At 44.0% G+C, this 14,321-nt stretch overlaps 4 protein-coding genes across 4 annotated transcripts; 2 read left to right on the top strand and 2 right to left on the bottom strand.

The window, feature by feature from the left end:
- Positions 1–106: 106 nt before the first annotated feature.
- On the bottom strand, positions 107–1,303 carry V865_000851 (cytosolic Fe-S cluster assembly factor CFD1; the record flags this gene model as incomplete). The annotated part of the gene is made up of 4 exons (XM_066224679.1): positions 107–657; positions 798–1,022; positions 1,075–1,140; positions 1,225–1,303. 4 exons carry the CDS (start codon positions 1,301–1,303, stop codon positions 107–109), a joined length of 921 nt encoding a protein of 306 aa, XP_066080776.1.
- Positions 1,304–1,801: 498 nt separating this feature from the next.
- On the top strand, positions 1,802–5,339 carry V865_000850 (uncharacterized protein; the record flags this gene model as incomplete). Its single annotated transcript, XM_066224678.1, has 11 exons — positions 1,802–1,971; positions 2,044–2,214; positions 2,297–2,573; positions 2,661–2,860; positions 2,919–3,111; positions 3,166–3,292; positions 3,345–3,981; positions 4,049–4,307; positions 4,370–4,748; positions 4,832–5,097; positions 5,196–5,339. 11 exons carry the CDS (start codon positions 1,802–1,804, stop codon positions 5,337–5,339), a joined length of 2,823 nt encoding a protein of 940 aa, XP_066080775.1.
- Positions 5,340–6,928: 1,589 nt separating this feature from the next.
- V865_000849 (uncharacterized protein) lies at positions 6,929–8,929 on the top strand (the record flags this gene model as incomplete). The annotated part of the gene is made up of 6 exons (XM_066224677.1): positions 6,929–7,032; positions 7,091–7,180; positions 7,241–8,384; positions 8,454–8,527; positions 8,584–8,671; positions 8,735–8,929. The coding sequence occupies 6 exons, from the start codon at positions 6,929–6,931 to the stop codon at positions 8,927–8,929; spliced, it is 1,695 nt and encodes a 564-aa protein (XP_066080774.1).
- Positions 8,930–13,650: 4,721 nt separating this feature from the next.
- V865_000848 (uncharacterized protein) lies at positions 13,651–14,268 on the bottom strand (the record flags this gene model as incomplete). Its single annotated transcript, XM_066224676.1, has 3 exons — positions 13,651–13,812; positions 13,886–13,965; positions 14,214–14,268. 3 exons carry the CDS (start codon positions 14,266–14,268, stop codon positions 13,651–13,653), a joined length of 297 nt encoding a protein of 98 aa, XP_066080773.1.
- Between the last annotated feature and the right edge of the window lie 53 nt (positions 14,269–14,321).

Below are 14,321 nucleotides of genomic sequence, written 5' to 3'. Positions count from 1 at the left end.
CCATGGACCATTGGCCATTTGGGTATTGCTGACGGAGGTAAAAGTATCATCTGACGGATACACCTCGGTATGTCATCTACAGTTTGTTAAGGGGTCCGTATCTAGTTTAGTTCATTGTCGACGGTGCCAACCTCTCCCTGATTTGTTCTTTCCTACTTTCAATCTTATCTACTAATTTCTCAGTGATAGATCTCCATATGGTCGAACTCGCAGTTTTGTTATATTCATCCAATAATGGGAAATGGGCATGCTGTTGTCTGTCATTTCCATTTTGTTGTTGTTGTTGTTCTACATCAACATTTAATTCACCTTTACTGACACTATCCAATAACCCCACCAAGGCCGTATCAATCGGTACTTTACCCAAGATATCAACCCCATTCTGCTCCTTGAATATTTTCTCCGTGTTTGTATTGTTTCCAAACGTATAGGAGATTTCGTTACAACATGGACAGACATATCCCGACATGTTTTCCACCAGACCCATCACTGGTAATTGGAGTTTACGAGTGAATGATAGTGATTTGATGGTATCGTTCAATGCGGTTGTTTGAGGTGTGGAAATTAAGATGGAGGAGGGGATAGTAGGTTTTGAGAGCGTGGGAGTGAATAGGGGATGAAGATGTGTGAGAAGGGAGATATGTTCGTCGGATGTTCCTGCGAAAGTAGGAAAATACATTAGTCAAGTCAACTTATACAATTTAGAGAGGATAGTAGACTAGATAGATCTTAGATTGTAGGTTAGAGGAGGGGTATGGATTGAGATCTTGATAAATTAAGAATGAGGTTCAATTCACCAGGAGGCGTATCAATAACCAAATAATCCAATTCACCCCATCTCACCTCACTTAAGAACTGTCTTATCATTCCATCTTTCTTTGGACCTCTCCAAACGACACTATCACCTCTATCCTTCAATAAAAAACCTATACTCATAACTCCTAGTCTCTTCCCATTATCTACATAGACTGGTACCCAGCCTGCACTACTTTGATGGACCGTTGCCTCGGGGATGTCTAGTCCTACCATTCGAGGGAGGGACGGTCCAGTTATGTCCAAGTCCAAGAGACCGACCCGGTTGGATGGGTTCTGCGAGGGATAGAGCTAGTTGGACGGAGGATGATGATTTACCTACTCCTCCTATTCAACCATGAATAGACATTAGGTTCTCTGCCGTACATCATGAGGTGCTTATATATATATATAATATGGGGAAAGACCCACCTTTACCTGAAAGAACGATGATGATGTTTTTAACGGAAGATAATCGACGAGATACAGGAGTCTCGATAGAATCTGACATTTTGAGGGTATTGCAATGGGCTAGAGGTGGAGAATAGTAAGATATAAAGATCTGGATTTGCGTTAGATGCGTTCTCCCTGGTATATGCTCTCTCGTGGATTGTAATTTATGATAATAGGGGTTAGCAAGTAGAGTAGATGCATTTTGAACTGTCTTGATCAGCAAGAAAAACTCAACATCTCGACATCTCTCTTCGGCTTTTCCCAAGTGGAGGTGATTTACTTTACGTAATTGGATCTTTCTTTGCCACTGACTTTGATCAAACACCTTCCTGCTGCAACTTCAACTTCATCCTCCTTTTGCTCTCTTGTCACATACCTATACCTAAAACAGGTTGACTCCTTGATCATTATAGCTCGTTGACAGCTACGGGAGGAGCCCTCAACTGCTATCAAGTGCGTGATCGATAGCGGATACCCAATTCAAAAGCTTTCTCAGAACACACTCCACGAATCGACTCTCGCCTCTGGCTTTATCCTGTAGAAAATCCACCTCAAGATGTCGCACATCGGTACAGTCAAGCACATCCCCAAGGAAGTGCGATACAACTTCCTTCAGATGGCTGCTCCTGCGTCATACGTTGCAGGTTTGGGTCGAGGCGCATCAGGTTTCACGACTAGATCAGATATTGGTCCAGCTAGAGAAGGACCCTCGGCAGAGACTATTGCGTGAGTGTATCAGCTTCTTTCATACTGCGTAGAGCTACCAGCTGATTATCTGTTCATTTATGACTCCTATAGTGAGGCGCAAGCGAAGAGGGGCGAAGAGGTACCTGATCCCGAGGCATTACAAGATCCAGATGACGAGAGGAACTTATTCGCTGGTACGGTGTATGAAGCAGATGACGAAGAGGCCGATAGGATTTGGGAGAGTGTTGATGAACGTATGGATGCAAGGAGAAGAGCAAGAAGGTAAGTTTAGTCCAGTTCAGCTCTCATCCAGTCCTGGAAAGACCAAGAATGATAGCTCATGAATATGTGACTATGTAAATAGGGAAGCGGCTGAAGCTGAACAAGCAGCTAAAGAAAGAGCTCTCAACCCAAAACTACAAACTCAATTTGCCGACTTGAAAAGAAATCTTTCGTCGTTGAATGATGCGGATTGGGATGCTATACCCGAAGCTGGTAACTTGACCGGTAAAAGGAGGAAACATAATATGAGATTGGAAGAAAATCAAAATGGTAGAAGTTATGCTGTTAGTGATACGGTGGTGGCAGATTTGGCGAATAGGAATATGTTACTAGGTGAATTGGATAAAGCTCAACAGGAGGTAAGTTCCTCTGCTTCTACTTCCATCACTGCGTAATTCGGCTAGGGGATAAGTTAGCTGATATCTATGATATTTTCCATCTTGTAGAACGGCGGTTTTGATACTCCCGCTGCGGACGGTACAATGACAGATTTCATCGCTATCGGTAACGCGAGGGATAAAGTGCTATCTCTTCAACTTGATCGAGCTTCGAAAGATGCTGCAAATGGTTCCTCTACAAGTGTCGATCCTAGAGGTTATATGACTGCGTTAAACAGTCAGATCGTACAGACGGATGCGCAAATTGGGTAAGTCAGCTGGACGGCTGTCATCGCTTGGAATAATAGCTGACATTGTCCTCACTAGTGACATCAAGCAAGCCCGACAATTGCTACAGAATCTTATCCAGACCAATCCCAAACATGCTCCAGGCTGGATCGCTGCTGCTGCTTTGGAAGTCCATGCGAAGAAGATGGTAGCTGCTAGGAAGATTATTGCTGAGGGTTGCGAGAAATGTCCAAAGAGTGAAGATGTGTGGTTGAATGCTGCTGAGTTGAACGTAAGTATCAGCTTCGACACATCAATGTATAGCGCAAGCTGATTTTTCCCGTAGACTCCGGAAAATGCCAAAGTGATACTGGGTCGAGCTGTACAACATGTGCCGCAGTCGGTGAAAGTATGGCTTAAAGCTGCTTCTTTGGAATCGGATGTCATGGCGAAGAAGCGAGTGTTACGAAAAGGTATGTCAGCTATCGGTCTACTCTTGGTATCAAGCTGACTGAACTCCCGTAGCGCTCGAATTCATTCCCAACTCTGTCAGATTGTGGAAAGAAACCGTCAATCTCGAAGACGATCCGGAAGATGCTCGAGTACTGCTTACTCGTGCAGTCGAAGTCATACCTACGTCCGTCGAATTATGGCTCACCTTGGCGAGATTGGAAACACCCGAGAACGCAAAACAAGTGCTCAACTCAGCAAGAAAACGTATACCCACATCACACGAAATCTGGATTGCAGCTGGACGACTTGCCGAACAATCACCTTCCGCTATCGGAGATGTCAAACTGGAAGATGAAGCTGAGAAAACCCGTAAATTGGCAGCTCAAGTTGATAAACTTATGGTTGGCGCTGTCAACTCGCTCAAGAAGAATCAAGTCATTTTGTCTAGAGAACAATGGTTACAGGAAGCAGAAAGATGTGAACAAGATGGAAGTCCGCTTACTGCTCAGGCTATCGTCAAAGCCACTATTCACCAGGATGTGGAAGAGGAAGATAGAAAGAACGTGTGGGTGGAAGATGCCGAACGTGCTGCCAAAGGTGGTTTCTTCGAAGTGGCAAGGGCATGCTACGTGGTCGTCCTGGAGACTTTCCCTACTTCCCCTTCGGTATGGAGAAAAGCAGCAGAGTTCGAAAAAGCTCATGGTTCACCGTAAGTCACATCTCTCTCATTTACATCTATTCCGAATGGTCTGCTGACTTCGACCTGTCACATATAGGCAAGCTGTCCAGGATATACTGGCGAAAGGTGTACAGCATTGTCCTCAGGCCGAAGTACTTTGGCTTATGGCTGCCAAGGAAAAATGGATCGGAGGGGATGTACCAGGTGCTCAAGCGATCTTGTCAGAGGCGTTCAAGCAGAACGAAGATTCCGAATCAATCTTCTTGGCTGCTGCTAAGCTCGCTGCTGAGACTGGTGAAATGGACGCTGCAACGCAGATATTGGAGAAAGCTAGAGTACAAGCTGATACCGAGAGGGTGAGTCTATAGCCTTTGGAGTATGCTCAAAATACCCGCTGATGTTTGTGATTGTTTTCTAGATATGGATGAAATCAGCTGTCTTACAGAGACAACTGGGTCATTTGGATGCTGCGCTCGAACTTCTCGAACAAGGAATCAAGAAATACCCCTCCTTCGATAAATTGCATATGATCAGAGGGCAGATACATGAATCTCGAAATGCAGTCGCCAACGCTCGAGCGGCTTACACTCAAGGTTGTCGATCTTGTCCTAAATCTATACCGTTATGGATCTTAGCTGCCAGGTTAGAAGAGAAAGCTGGTATCACCATCAAAGCCAGATCGCTTCTGGAGTCTGCAAGGATGAAGAACCCCAAGAATGACGAGCTATGGGCAGAAAGTGTCAAGATTGAAGAGAGGTCGGGTACTCAGCAGCAGGCTAAAGCTGTTTTGGCCAGAGGTGAGTTTGGATTCCGTTGCGATTTCATGGTTCATGGTTCCAGGGGTGTAGAAAAGCTGACTGGTTTTGGTACTTTTTCGCAGCAATGCAAGAATGTCCGACATCACCTATACTCTGGTCCATGGCTATATTCATGGAACAGCCTCAACAGCGTAAAGGACGATCGGTCGATGCACTCAAGAAAGCCGGTGAACACCCTGCTGTGATCTTAGCTGTAGCGCGATTGTTCTGGGGAGAAAGGAAGATTGAAAAGACAAGACAGTGGATGCAGAATGCCATTACGGCTGATGCGGATTGGGGAGATGCTTGGGGTTGGTGGTTGAAATTTGAGAAACAGCATGGTGAACCTGTAAGTTTTACTTATCACTCCACTAAATATCATTGCTTCGGGCGTTCTCGCGGTATCGCTGAGGGCTGTGCTGACGATTAGTTGTTTATACTCCGCAGGAACGACAAGAACTGGTGATAGAGAAATGTATAGCTGCTGCACCTCATCATGGTCCGGTATGGCAAGCTGTATCCAAGGACTTGGCGAATATTGGTAAGACGACAAGGGAGATTATCGAACTTGTAGCGGAGAAATTAGAATGATCCTTGGCGGCAGTAGACTAGATGTATGCAGTACGTATGCAAAGATGAACGACAACGAACATTTGAGTCGGTAGTACATGACGTAGGTGGATTGATCTCTTTCATGCTGAAGTCAATGGTCAGACCTCGGTACACGATATGCACAAGCAATAAGACGATGAAATCGCACAAGACCATAATATACCGGCAAGGCGTCAACATCCACAGTTAGTGTGATTGAATATACGCCAAGAGACCTAACGGATGGTCAATTCTGTGTATATGAGCCTGGAATCGTTGGTCTGACACCAAGACCGGACTAACTGGGCTGTCTCTATAGAAGGTCCGGACCGAGAGCGAATACAGTACGATGCTGGAGATGATATGTTCTGGTTAATGCACGAGCCGATTGGTTTGTTGACATGGTTGGGTTGTTTGCGTTCCTTACGTTACTCATAGATTACAAGTAAACAGGGAATGATCCCCTGAATATCGAATATCCCTTTTTGTTTGTTTTGCTGACTTTGATTGATTTTTGCGAGTTTACGCGACTTCCTTCCTGTGCCCCACACCGTTCCTCTTTCCTCTTCTTGTTGTTTATGGTCGATCATGAGTCCCTTGTGATGTTCGTTCCAATGGACAGGCCACATATTTAAATAACGTTTGCCCATATACAGCGCAAGGACAGTACGAGCAATTGATCATGTCTTACTTCTTGGTGCATGCTTGGTTGCCACGGCATCACACGGTCGCTCTTTGCCCCAAGCACAACACACACATCAACAACATTATGAATTCAGTGCTTTAGTACATCGCTATAGAGGAATACAAGCCTTCCTTTCCGATGATCATGATCATGAGACCTCTTTAGTATTCTGACATTTCAATTCCAGCATTCATTCTACTCTTCTCTTCTTTTCTCTTCTTCTCGATACTCTACACTCGACCAGTCCCTCTTTCCTTCCATCGTCGTTGTTTTCACTGTTATACATATTGTAAAACATCTTACACTCGTTTTATTCCGCTACAACCCGAACAAATAAGGATTAGATCAGAATACTTTACCTCACCGAATCTCACTACGCTCAACGCTACGCTACGACATCGTTAACAATCATTCAACATCACCTGATCATATACATAAAGATCAAGTCCAGTTTAGCCCAATAACGAATTTCAATCTTGTCCAAGCTCCCACAAAACCCCAAACCTCCAAACACACTCGATTCGACCTTTTTCCCCTTGGGTCCCCCACTCGACAACAAGCAGAGTGACCGTGCACTAGCCTTTTTGCTTCAGTTGCACAGACCATTTTATAAGTAAAAAGCCTTTCTCCGTCGTTCCCCTTATTCTCGGAAAGACCCACCCCCCTCTCAGACGACCAATTTTCTTCTCATCTCAACAGTAAGACATGGAATAGAGAGGTCATGTTCTTATAATATCAACGACGACTCTTTCAACATTTATCATCATTATAGTACAAACATATCACATTCATTTAACAAACCACGTTCTTTACAACACAATAACAACAACCACACGCACAACTCGTACCTGATCAACAGTTCACTCACCCTAATCCCCACATTTACCCTATCCCTACACTCATAATGCTACAATATACAACGCTCCTTTCGATAATATCGCTGCTGTCCATCGCAAGTGTGACGAACGCTGCTAATGCAGATCAGTGGAAAGGAAAATCGATATATCAGTGAGTTCTTCGCATATCAGATTATCACGAAAGGACGTGGCTGATGTTTGCCACTTAGACTATTCACAGATCGATTCGCACCTCCTTCTGCAACTGCTCCAGCTAGGACATCACCTCTGCCTGAGACGTGTGATCCCATACAACAGACGTGAGCTCTTCTATGAGATGGGGTCATCGGATACAAGCTGATATAAATTTGTTTGTATAGATGGTGTGGTGGTACATGGCTTTCAATTATTGATAAATTAGATTACATCCAGGGAATGGGTTTCGATGCTGTTTGGATATCGCCCGTTTCCCAGAACATCGACGTCTACACACCATACAACTATGCCTATCACGGGTACTGGGTGAATGACCCATTGGTGCTCAACCCTCGATTCGGTTCATCGGACGACTTGAAAGCTTTATCAAATGCTTTACACGCTAGGGGGATGTACTTCATGGTCGACGTAGTAGTCAACAATATCCCCAGTCTTAACGCCTACGACGCCGTGAACTCGACTGCCCTCAAATTAGATGGATCACTATGGACCGACCCATCTGAATTCCATCCTCAATGCTGGATCGATTACTCCAATCAGACGTCAGTCGAGAACTGTTGGTTAGGAGACGACAAAGTCGCTTTGATGGATGTCAACACCGAAAACCCAACTGTCGTCTCTACATTGAACAGTTGGATCGGTAATCTTACTTCTACATATGGTATAGACGGTCTACGCATTGACGCAGCAAAGCATGTCCCGGGTACATTCTGGACCAAATTCTGTGCTGCATCAGGTGTATTCTGTATTGGAGAAGTATACGGATCGGATATTGATTTCGCAGCTTCATTCCAGACTGAAAAATGGATGGATTCTGTCTTGGGTTATCCATTATATTACGGAATAGTAAATGGATTCGGTACACCTTCAGGAAACATGTCAAGTTTCGTTGAGATTGCTCAACAGACCTTGGCGACCTTCCCTCAGCCAGGTTTATTAGGAAACTTTATTGAAAATCACGATTTACCCCGATGGAGAAATACCACTTCGGACTCTCAATTGGCGTACAATGCGATGGTTGCTCAGTTCATATTTGATGGATTACCAATAGTGTATTATGGACAAGAACAGGATTTCTCACATGGTGCTGGAGATCCGTATAATCGTGCTGCACTATGGCCATCGAATTATGCCAATACAACTACATACCAACATATTAGACGATTGAACGATATTAGACATGCGGTAATTACCAACGGCACTCAGTTTAATGGTAAAAACTTCTTGGATTCTCAGACTACCATTGTGGCCTCGACCAAGACCGATGTGGCGTTTAGGAAAGGTCCTTTACTTGCTGTGTTGACTAATGTGAGTATTTGTTCATCACGAACTTGTCTTTTCTCTCGATGCTCAGCTGAACATCATTCGACTGTGTAGCGAGGTAGTCCAAGTGTTGCACAGGCATTCGGTGTACCTACCAGCGGTTGGTCAGCTCAGTCGGCTGTTATTGAGTGAGTATATCGACTGTCATGTCAACTCATTATGGCTGATCTCATCCTTCTTCTAGCCTCTTGTCATGTAAACAATACGCTGTCGGATCAGGAGGTGCTATCTCAGTATCATACGCCGCCTCAGGATATGGGGGTATGCCTTATGTAAGTCTTTTTATGTCAATCCATATTATACCATCTTTGGCTGACGATTTTCGTCACTTTTAGATCTTCGTCTCTCAAACCGACGCTGCTGCTCTGAAAATTTGCGGTGATGTGGGAGTAGCCACATACGTCTCTGCCAACTCCACCACCCAAGCTTCCTCAGCCTCTACCACTGTACCCATACAAGCTTCCAAGGAACTCTTGTCGGTCCTTGCAGCTGGTTTGGTTGGTTTGGCTGTAACTCTATCATTGGTATAGAGCAAGAGCGAAGGAGAGAGAGCGAGACATACAAAAAGATATTAAGGCATACCCAGCATTACATCGCATACCCTTTCCTGAATTCAGGTCCACTTCAATCCATGTACTGTAATAACATACATATATCCGTTCAAACGGCATACCACTTCATTCAATTCGATAACAAAGCAGACAAGATTTCAATAGCACTTTCCTTCTTAACATGGACATTCTTGTGGGATTTTAGCATTGATGATTCACTCAGACATCCGTCTGTGGATCGGATATACATCACGTACTAGTCAATATTATTTTTATAGCATTGTTGTAGCATTTTTCACAGGGTGTTATGGACTGATCTGATTCCATCGATTTTATTGGGTGGATATGTTGCGCATCAATCTCTATACCTCTTAAGTCACTGCATACATTGTGTGAAACAACTTGATATCATATACATGGAACTTTTACTGGACACATCTCCTGATACTTGTAGTTTTGACCATTCCCCTCCACTAAGACAGTTCCTTCCCATCCGATACAGTTCACGCACTACAATACAACGCCTTGATTTTCATTCTGAAGGATCCCTTCACTTGTTCTCGTTGTTTTCGTTCTCGTCAGAGGTCGAGGTACTTTGATCATTCGCCGAAGTCGAAGGAGGTGTGGCAGGCCGTGATTCCGAGGTCATCTGGGCAGGGACATAAGGATCGTATTCCGTGTTAGAATTATCCGATGACTGTGTACGACATAAAGTATTGAGGAGATCAGTCCAATCCAGTGTATATTACAAGATGTGATTTCTGTTGGAAGAAACAAGTTGTTGACTCACCGACATGAAGGGGTTTATAGCTAAGTAGTATTAGTGATCGTGTAGTGTAGGGAAGGTACTGTATTGGGTTCAGTGCCATTCTTCGAATAACAGAGATTGACATGACGTTACTACTGGGCTTTATATCTCAACTAACAGGATGTGAGATCCTTTCCGCCCGGGTTGGGAACAATAGATCCTGCGGTATGATGTGTATCTGTGTTATATACCTGGGTGCGTGTTGGGCGCAACATGATTCTACTGTAAACTTGAGTTAAGATGAACTTTATATTGACAATCCAGATTTTCATGACATATCATTTAGATGTATGTCGATGATCTATCAGCACTGTATACATTTAGTGGAAGTTTATACATGACACAAAGTGCCGCATGGTATGTACAACGATCCTTCGGTCCTTGGTCAATACCAGTTCAACCCTGTCACGTCTTTTGATTGATGATTTGTCATTAGTCAAAAAGTGATTGACGATTGTCGATCAAACATTTGATCGTTAGTTGAGTTTGATGTTGATCCATCCAACTTTGAAAACGCCACTTGACATTCGTGTAACTAAGGAAGTAACAACAACCTCCAACAAAGACTGTGCCCCTGTATGATCTACACTTTTCGACCCACGCTATCAATCATCTTCTTCATCATGTTCCGGACCGAGTCAGTCCATCAAGCAATGATCCTCATAAAGCCTCAGCAGGCATGTATCGAATGATGGGAGTTAAAGTGGCGTTTTTGATCCGCAAGCAGGGGGGATATAGCTCGAAAGGAAGGTTGGATAAACTCCCGATGACCTCGGATAAGATAACGCTAAAGAGGGGGAAATTGGCCTCGCCTTGAGGTCGTGTTACAGACGATAGATCTGGAATCATACAGGAACAATCAACCGATGATGGTCCTTGGTATACAACCTATTTTTTCCTAACGCAGTCAACCCGCATTGATGATGCTAGCAACCATCAAAAGTGGAAGATAAGGAAAGGAGGATGATGGTACTGTAGCTTCGGGAAAAAGCAACCTTCATACTGTACTCCACAGTACCGTAGCTTGGCTGGACTAATACGGACGACTTCGGTTCCGTTAGAATTGCATTTCGAAAGAAAAGAAGAGCCATTCCGACACACTGGCTTGCGTCCGCTATCAGACATGTACTGTGCTGTATGTCTCGCGCAAACGCTGAATACATGACAGCAACACCTCCCATTCAACCTCATACTTTTTCTTCGTTTCAGAAACAACAGCCATCGGGATACCTTACCAGTTCACACCAAATTTTAACGACATCAGGACTACATACCAAAATTAAAAGCATTATCAGCTATCTGTTCAATTCATCGCTCCAATGAAAGTTGTTGAACTTACCTGAGAACACCACCACAAGTCATTTCTTATCGCCACCACCTTGGCCAGAAGTTTGACCAGAACCGCCAGACCCATTGGATCCGGTGGAACCGGAATAGTTGCCACCTCCAGAACCAGAGTTGCCACTAGGAGTTTCGGTAGGTGGTTTGGGAGCGGGTCGAGAAGGGATCCAATCGCTGTTCGGGATCTACACGTACGTCGGACCCTCAAATATCAGCTAAGCTCACGAAGCCTGCTGTGTATAAGATGGGGGATAGGAAAGAGATGATATACTTACAGATACCATATTTGTTGTGTGTCAATTACCTTATCAATGGATATATAGCCGATCAATTGGTCGGATGACGTTTCAGAGTGGAATGGTCTGGATAGAAAGGAAATGAAAAGGGAATTGACGAAGAGAAGAGTGGTTTATATACCTGTGCTGGTGTGGCCATTCGAGGTATCCAGTGAAAGAAGGCGAGGGTGATCGATTTCGGTCTTTTCGATCCTGTCCTATCTGACATTTGGGGAAAAAAGCAGGATATGTGGTCTGAAATCTTCTGAGAAGCACTGTAAAGGTGCTCAAGCGCAATGTCATGAAAAGATATGATGCAAAGGAACACTGCTTTTTGCAAAGATTACCGTTTTGAGGATCCATCAGCTAGCCTGGAATGGTAAGTCCGATGATAGTCTTTTCCGATGGTCGGCCTGCTGTATTCAGCATAGTGGATGGTCGACTCACAAATGTGGAAATACCGACACAAAGAAGATAAGTCTGATTGTATGATTCTGCACCTCGCCAAGGGATCTCGACAAGCGAGTTCCACTGGCTATAGTATGTCCTTTGGAAGATAAACCCACAGATCTTAGTGGAGTAAGTCGCGTCTTCCTCATTTACAGTGACCACGAGTGCTTCAGAGAATTTGTTTCTCCCGCTAACGATAATCATCCTGATGTACTGTGGAACAGCAAACCGCAGAGCGACGCTGCTCTGTAGCAAAATGCTCATGCGACATTTCGACCTGCCACTGTACAGACCATCAAGAACATTTGATATGTACATGCATCATACCCATCTTCTCAACCGCTTCAATCTCCAGTCAGCTCGTCGTATCATCCTGGTTCGATCAACCCTCATACTAAAGAAAGTGAACAAGTTTCCTACAATACTCCTATTGCATGGTTGACCTATGAAACTAATCAACCACATTCATTGACTTTATACGTGATAACAGGATAACTCAACTTACTTCTCATTTCTTCGCTTCTTGGTTGGAGCTATTCCCAGCGGTACTGTTGGAGCTACCAGAACTGTCGTTAACTCGAGAGGTGCCGGTGTTGATGTTGCTACCGCTGCTATTTCCCCCACCTGAGGCGTTGGAAGAGAGGTTGGGGTTAGGTTGGTTGGCTGGTCGGAAAGACCTTCCGTAGACTACGTCTTCGTGCTGCAACAACAGATAATCAGCAAGAGTCATCAAAGGTGAAGCTCGGCTAGGAATTACTTACAGACATGTTTACTGATATGGACTGTGGTAGAATTATCTGTTTAGTGTGGATAAATCAAAATTAAGAAACAGTTATATTTATCTCGATGAGTGCTAAAAATTTCAAGAACGTCAATATGAAGCGAAGTGATTGTTATATAATTATCTGTCCACATCATGCAGATACTGATCTTCGCTGTTTTGAGTGGAAACCATGATCAAGTGACCAAATTCGGTAATCTGTGTATACAATGGCATAAAGTCGAGGTATCAACGATCCCGAAGTAAAGAACAGAGTGAGCGCTAACCATATGCAGTATAGAAGACAGATTAACTGCGTTTCAGCCAAGAGAAGCTGTGCACCTTTTCAGAAAGTCTCAACACGTTATAAAAGATTGAGTAAACTATCAAGACGTGGAGAAGCAATATAGATGATGTAATGAAGATGCGTATTTGTCGGTTTTGACCGATGATTGCATGCTGTACCCTCAACGAAAGGAGGATTCTCAGCAGGCAAGTATCAAAGAAAGACAGTGCTGTCGGTTCTGTGGATAGGAAAGACGAAGGATAATGGTTGATTCAACATAGAGGCTACACCATGGTAAGGAGAGACTCTACCTCAGAGCGCTTCTACTGTAGACCTAGAATGGCGCCTAGAACGCCAAAGGTTGAGGTGTTCAAGGACGTAGTGAGTCAAGGTGCCTTTCATAAATCACTATAAATGGCGTAGCTGATATCTTGACCTCGATAAACAGTCCGAGAGTGAGACGTGCTGCACCTTGCGAGAAATTTCGAGGGCGATGAGAAGCCTTTACAGCAGTTCACCGTAACTGGACTGATTTGCCACCAACACCGATGGTACGGACCTCGCCATCAAGCCAAGATGGTTTGCATACATATATCATTATCATCCAAATTATCAATAAGATAAAGCTCCAAGAAAACTCATTATAAAGAATCTTGATTATCATCTCATATTCATTATCACCCGCTCGTTAAGTGTGATCATCTGACATAGAATAGACATGTCCAATCGGATTAGCCGTCCATCGTGCTGAAATACCTTACTCTCACAAGTATGACTTACCTAAGTTGAGCTCGTGCTGGTACTACCTGTACTACTTCCCGAAGAATTAGAGGAACTACTCGTCGAGCCCGAGGTAGAAGAGGAGGAGGTGGTCTTTGGGACGAATCGACCATCGATAAAGTCATATACGGCGATTTCAACTTTAACAGGTTGCTGTTGTCCCTGAAAATTAAAAAGAAGCTCAGCCGTTTTAGCCCGGATAAATTTCACAGTGCTCCTGCATACAGAGACTTACGGACATGTCGTTAGGTTTGACGTTGCTTTGGATTTCAAGTGTGTCGATTAGAAGGAAAATGGATTTGACAAAAGACGAATCTAAGAAGATAAACAGGAGTACATGATAGATAAATCTGGGTTCTGGTGACTTTGATCATGCTGCGTCAGTCGATAGGAACGAAAAGAAGCATACACAACAGTCCTACACACACACACACGCACAGCGATCTCGGATATACGCCGAAGAAAACGAACGAGCAAGGCACAAGAAGCATTCATGTTGTTGCCACCATCAACCACGACTTGCCACTTTGGGAGTACGACATCGACATACTTCCGTCAATCACAGCTACAAATTGTAGATAGCTTGATAGGCTCCGACCGTCGGTAGAATGTAATCATTTCAGCACACTATTTCCATAATATACATAAAATCACTGATACAGACATATTGC

Source organism: Kwoniella europaea, chromosome 1 (assembly GCF_036810445.1).
Source record: "Kwoniella europaea PYCC6329 chromosome 1, complete sequence".
Lineage (NCBI taxonomy): Eukaryota > Fungi > Basidiomycota > Tremellomycetes > Tremellales > Cryptococcaceae > Kwoniella > Kwoniella europaea.
The sequence above is the reverse complement of the archived record's forward strand: the minus strand, read 5'-3'. Positions and strand labels throughout refer to the sequence as shown.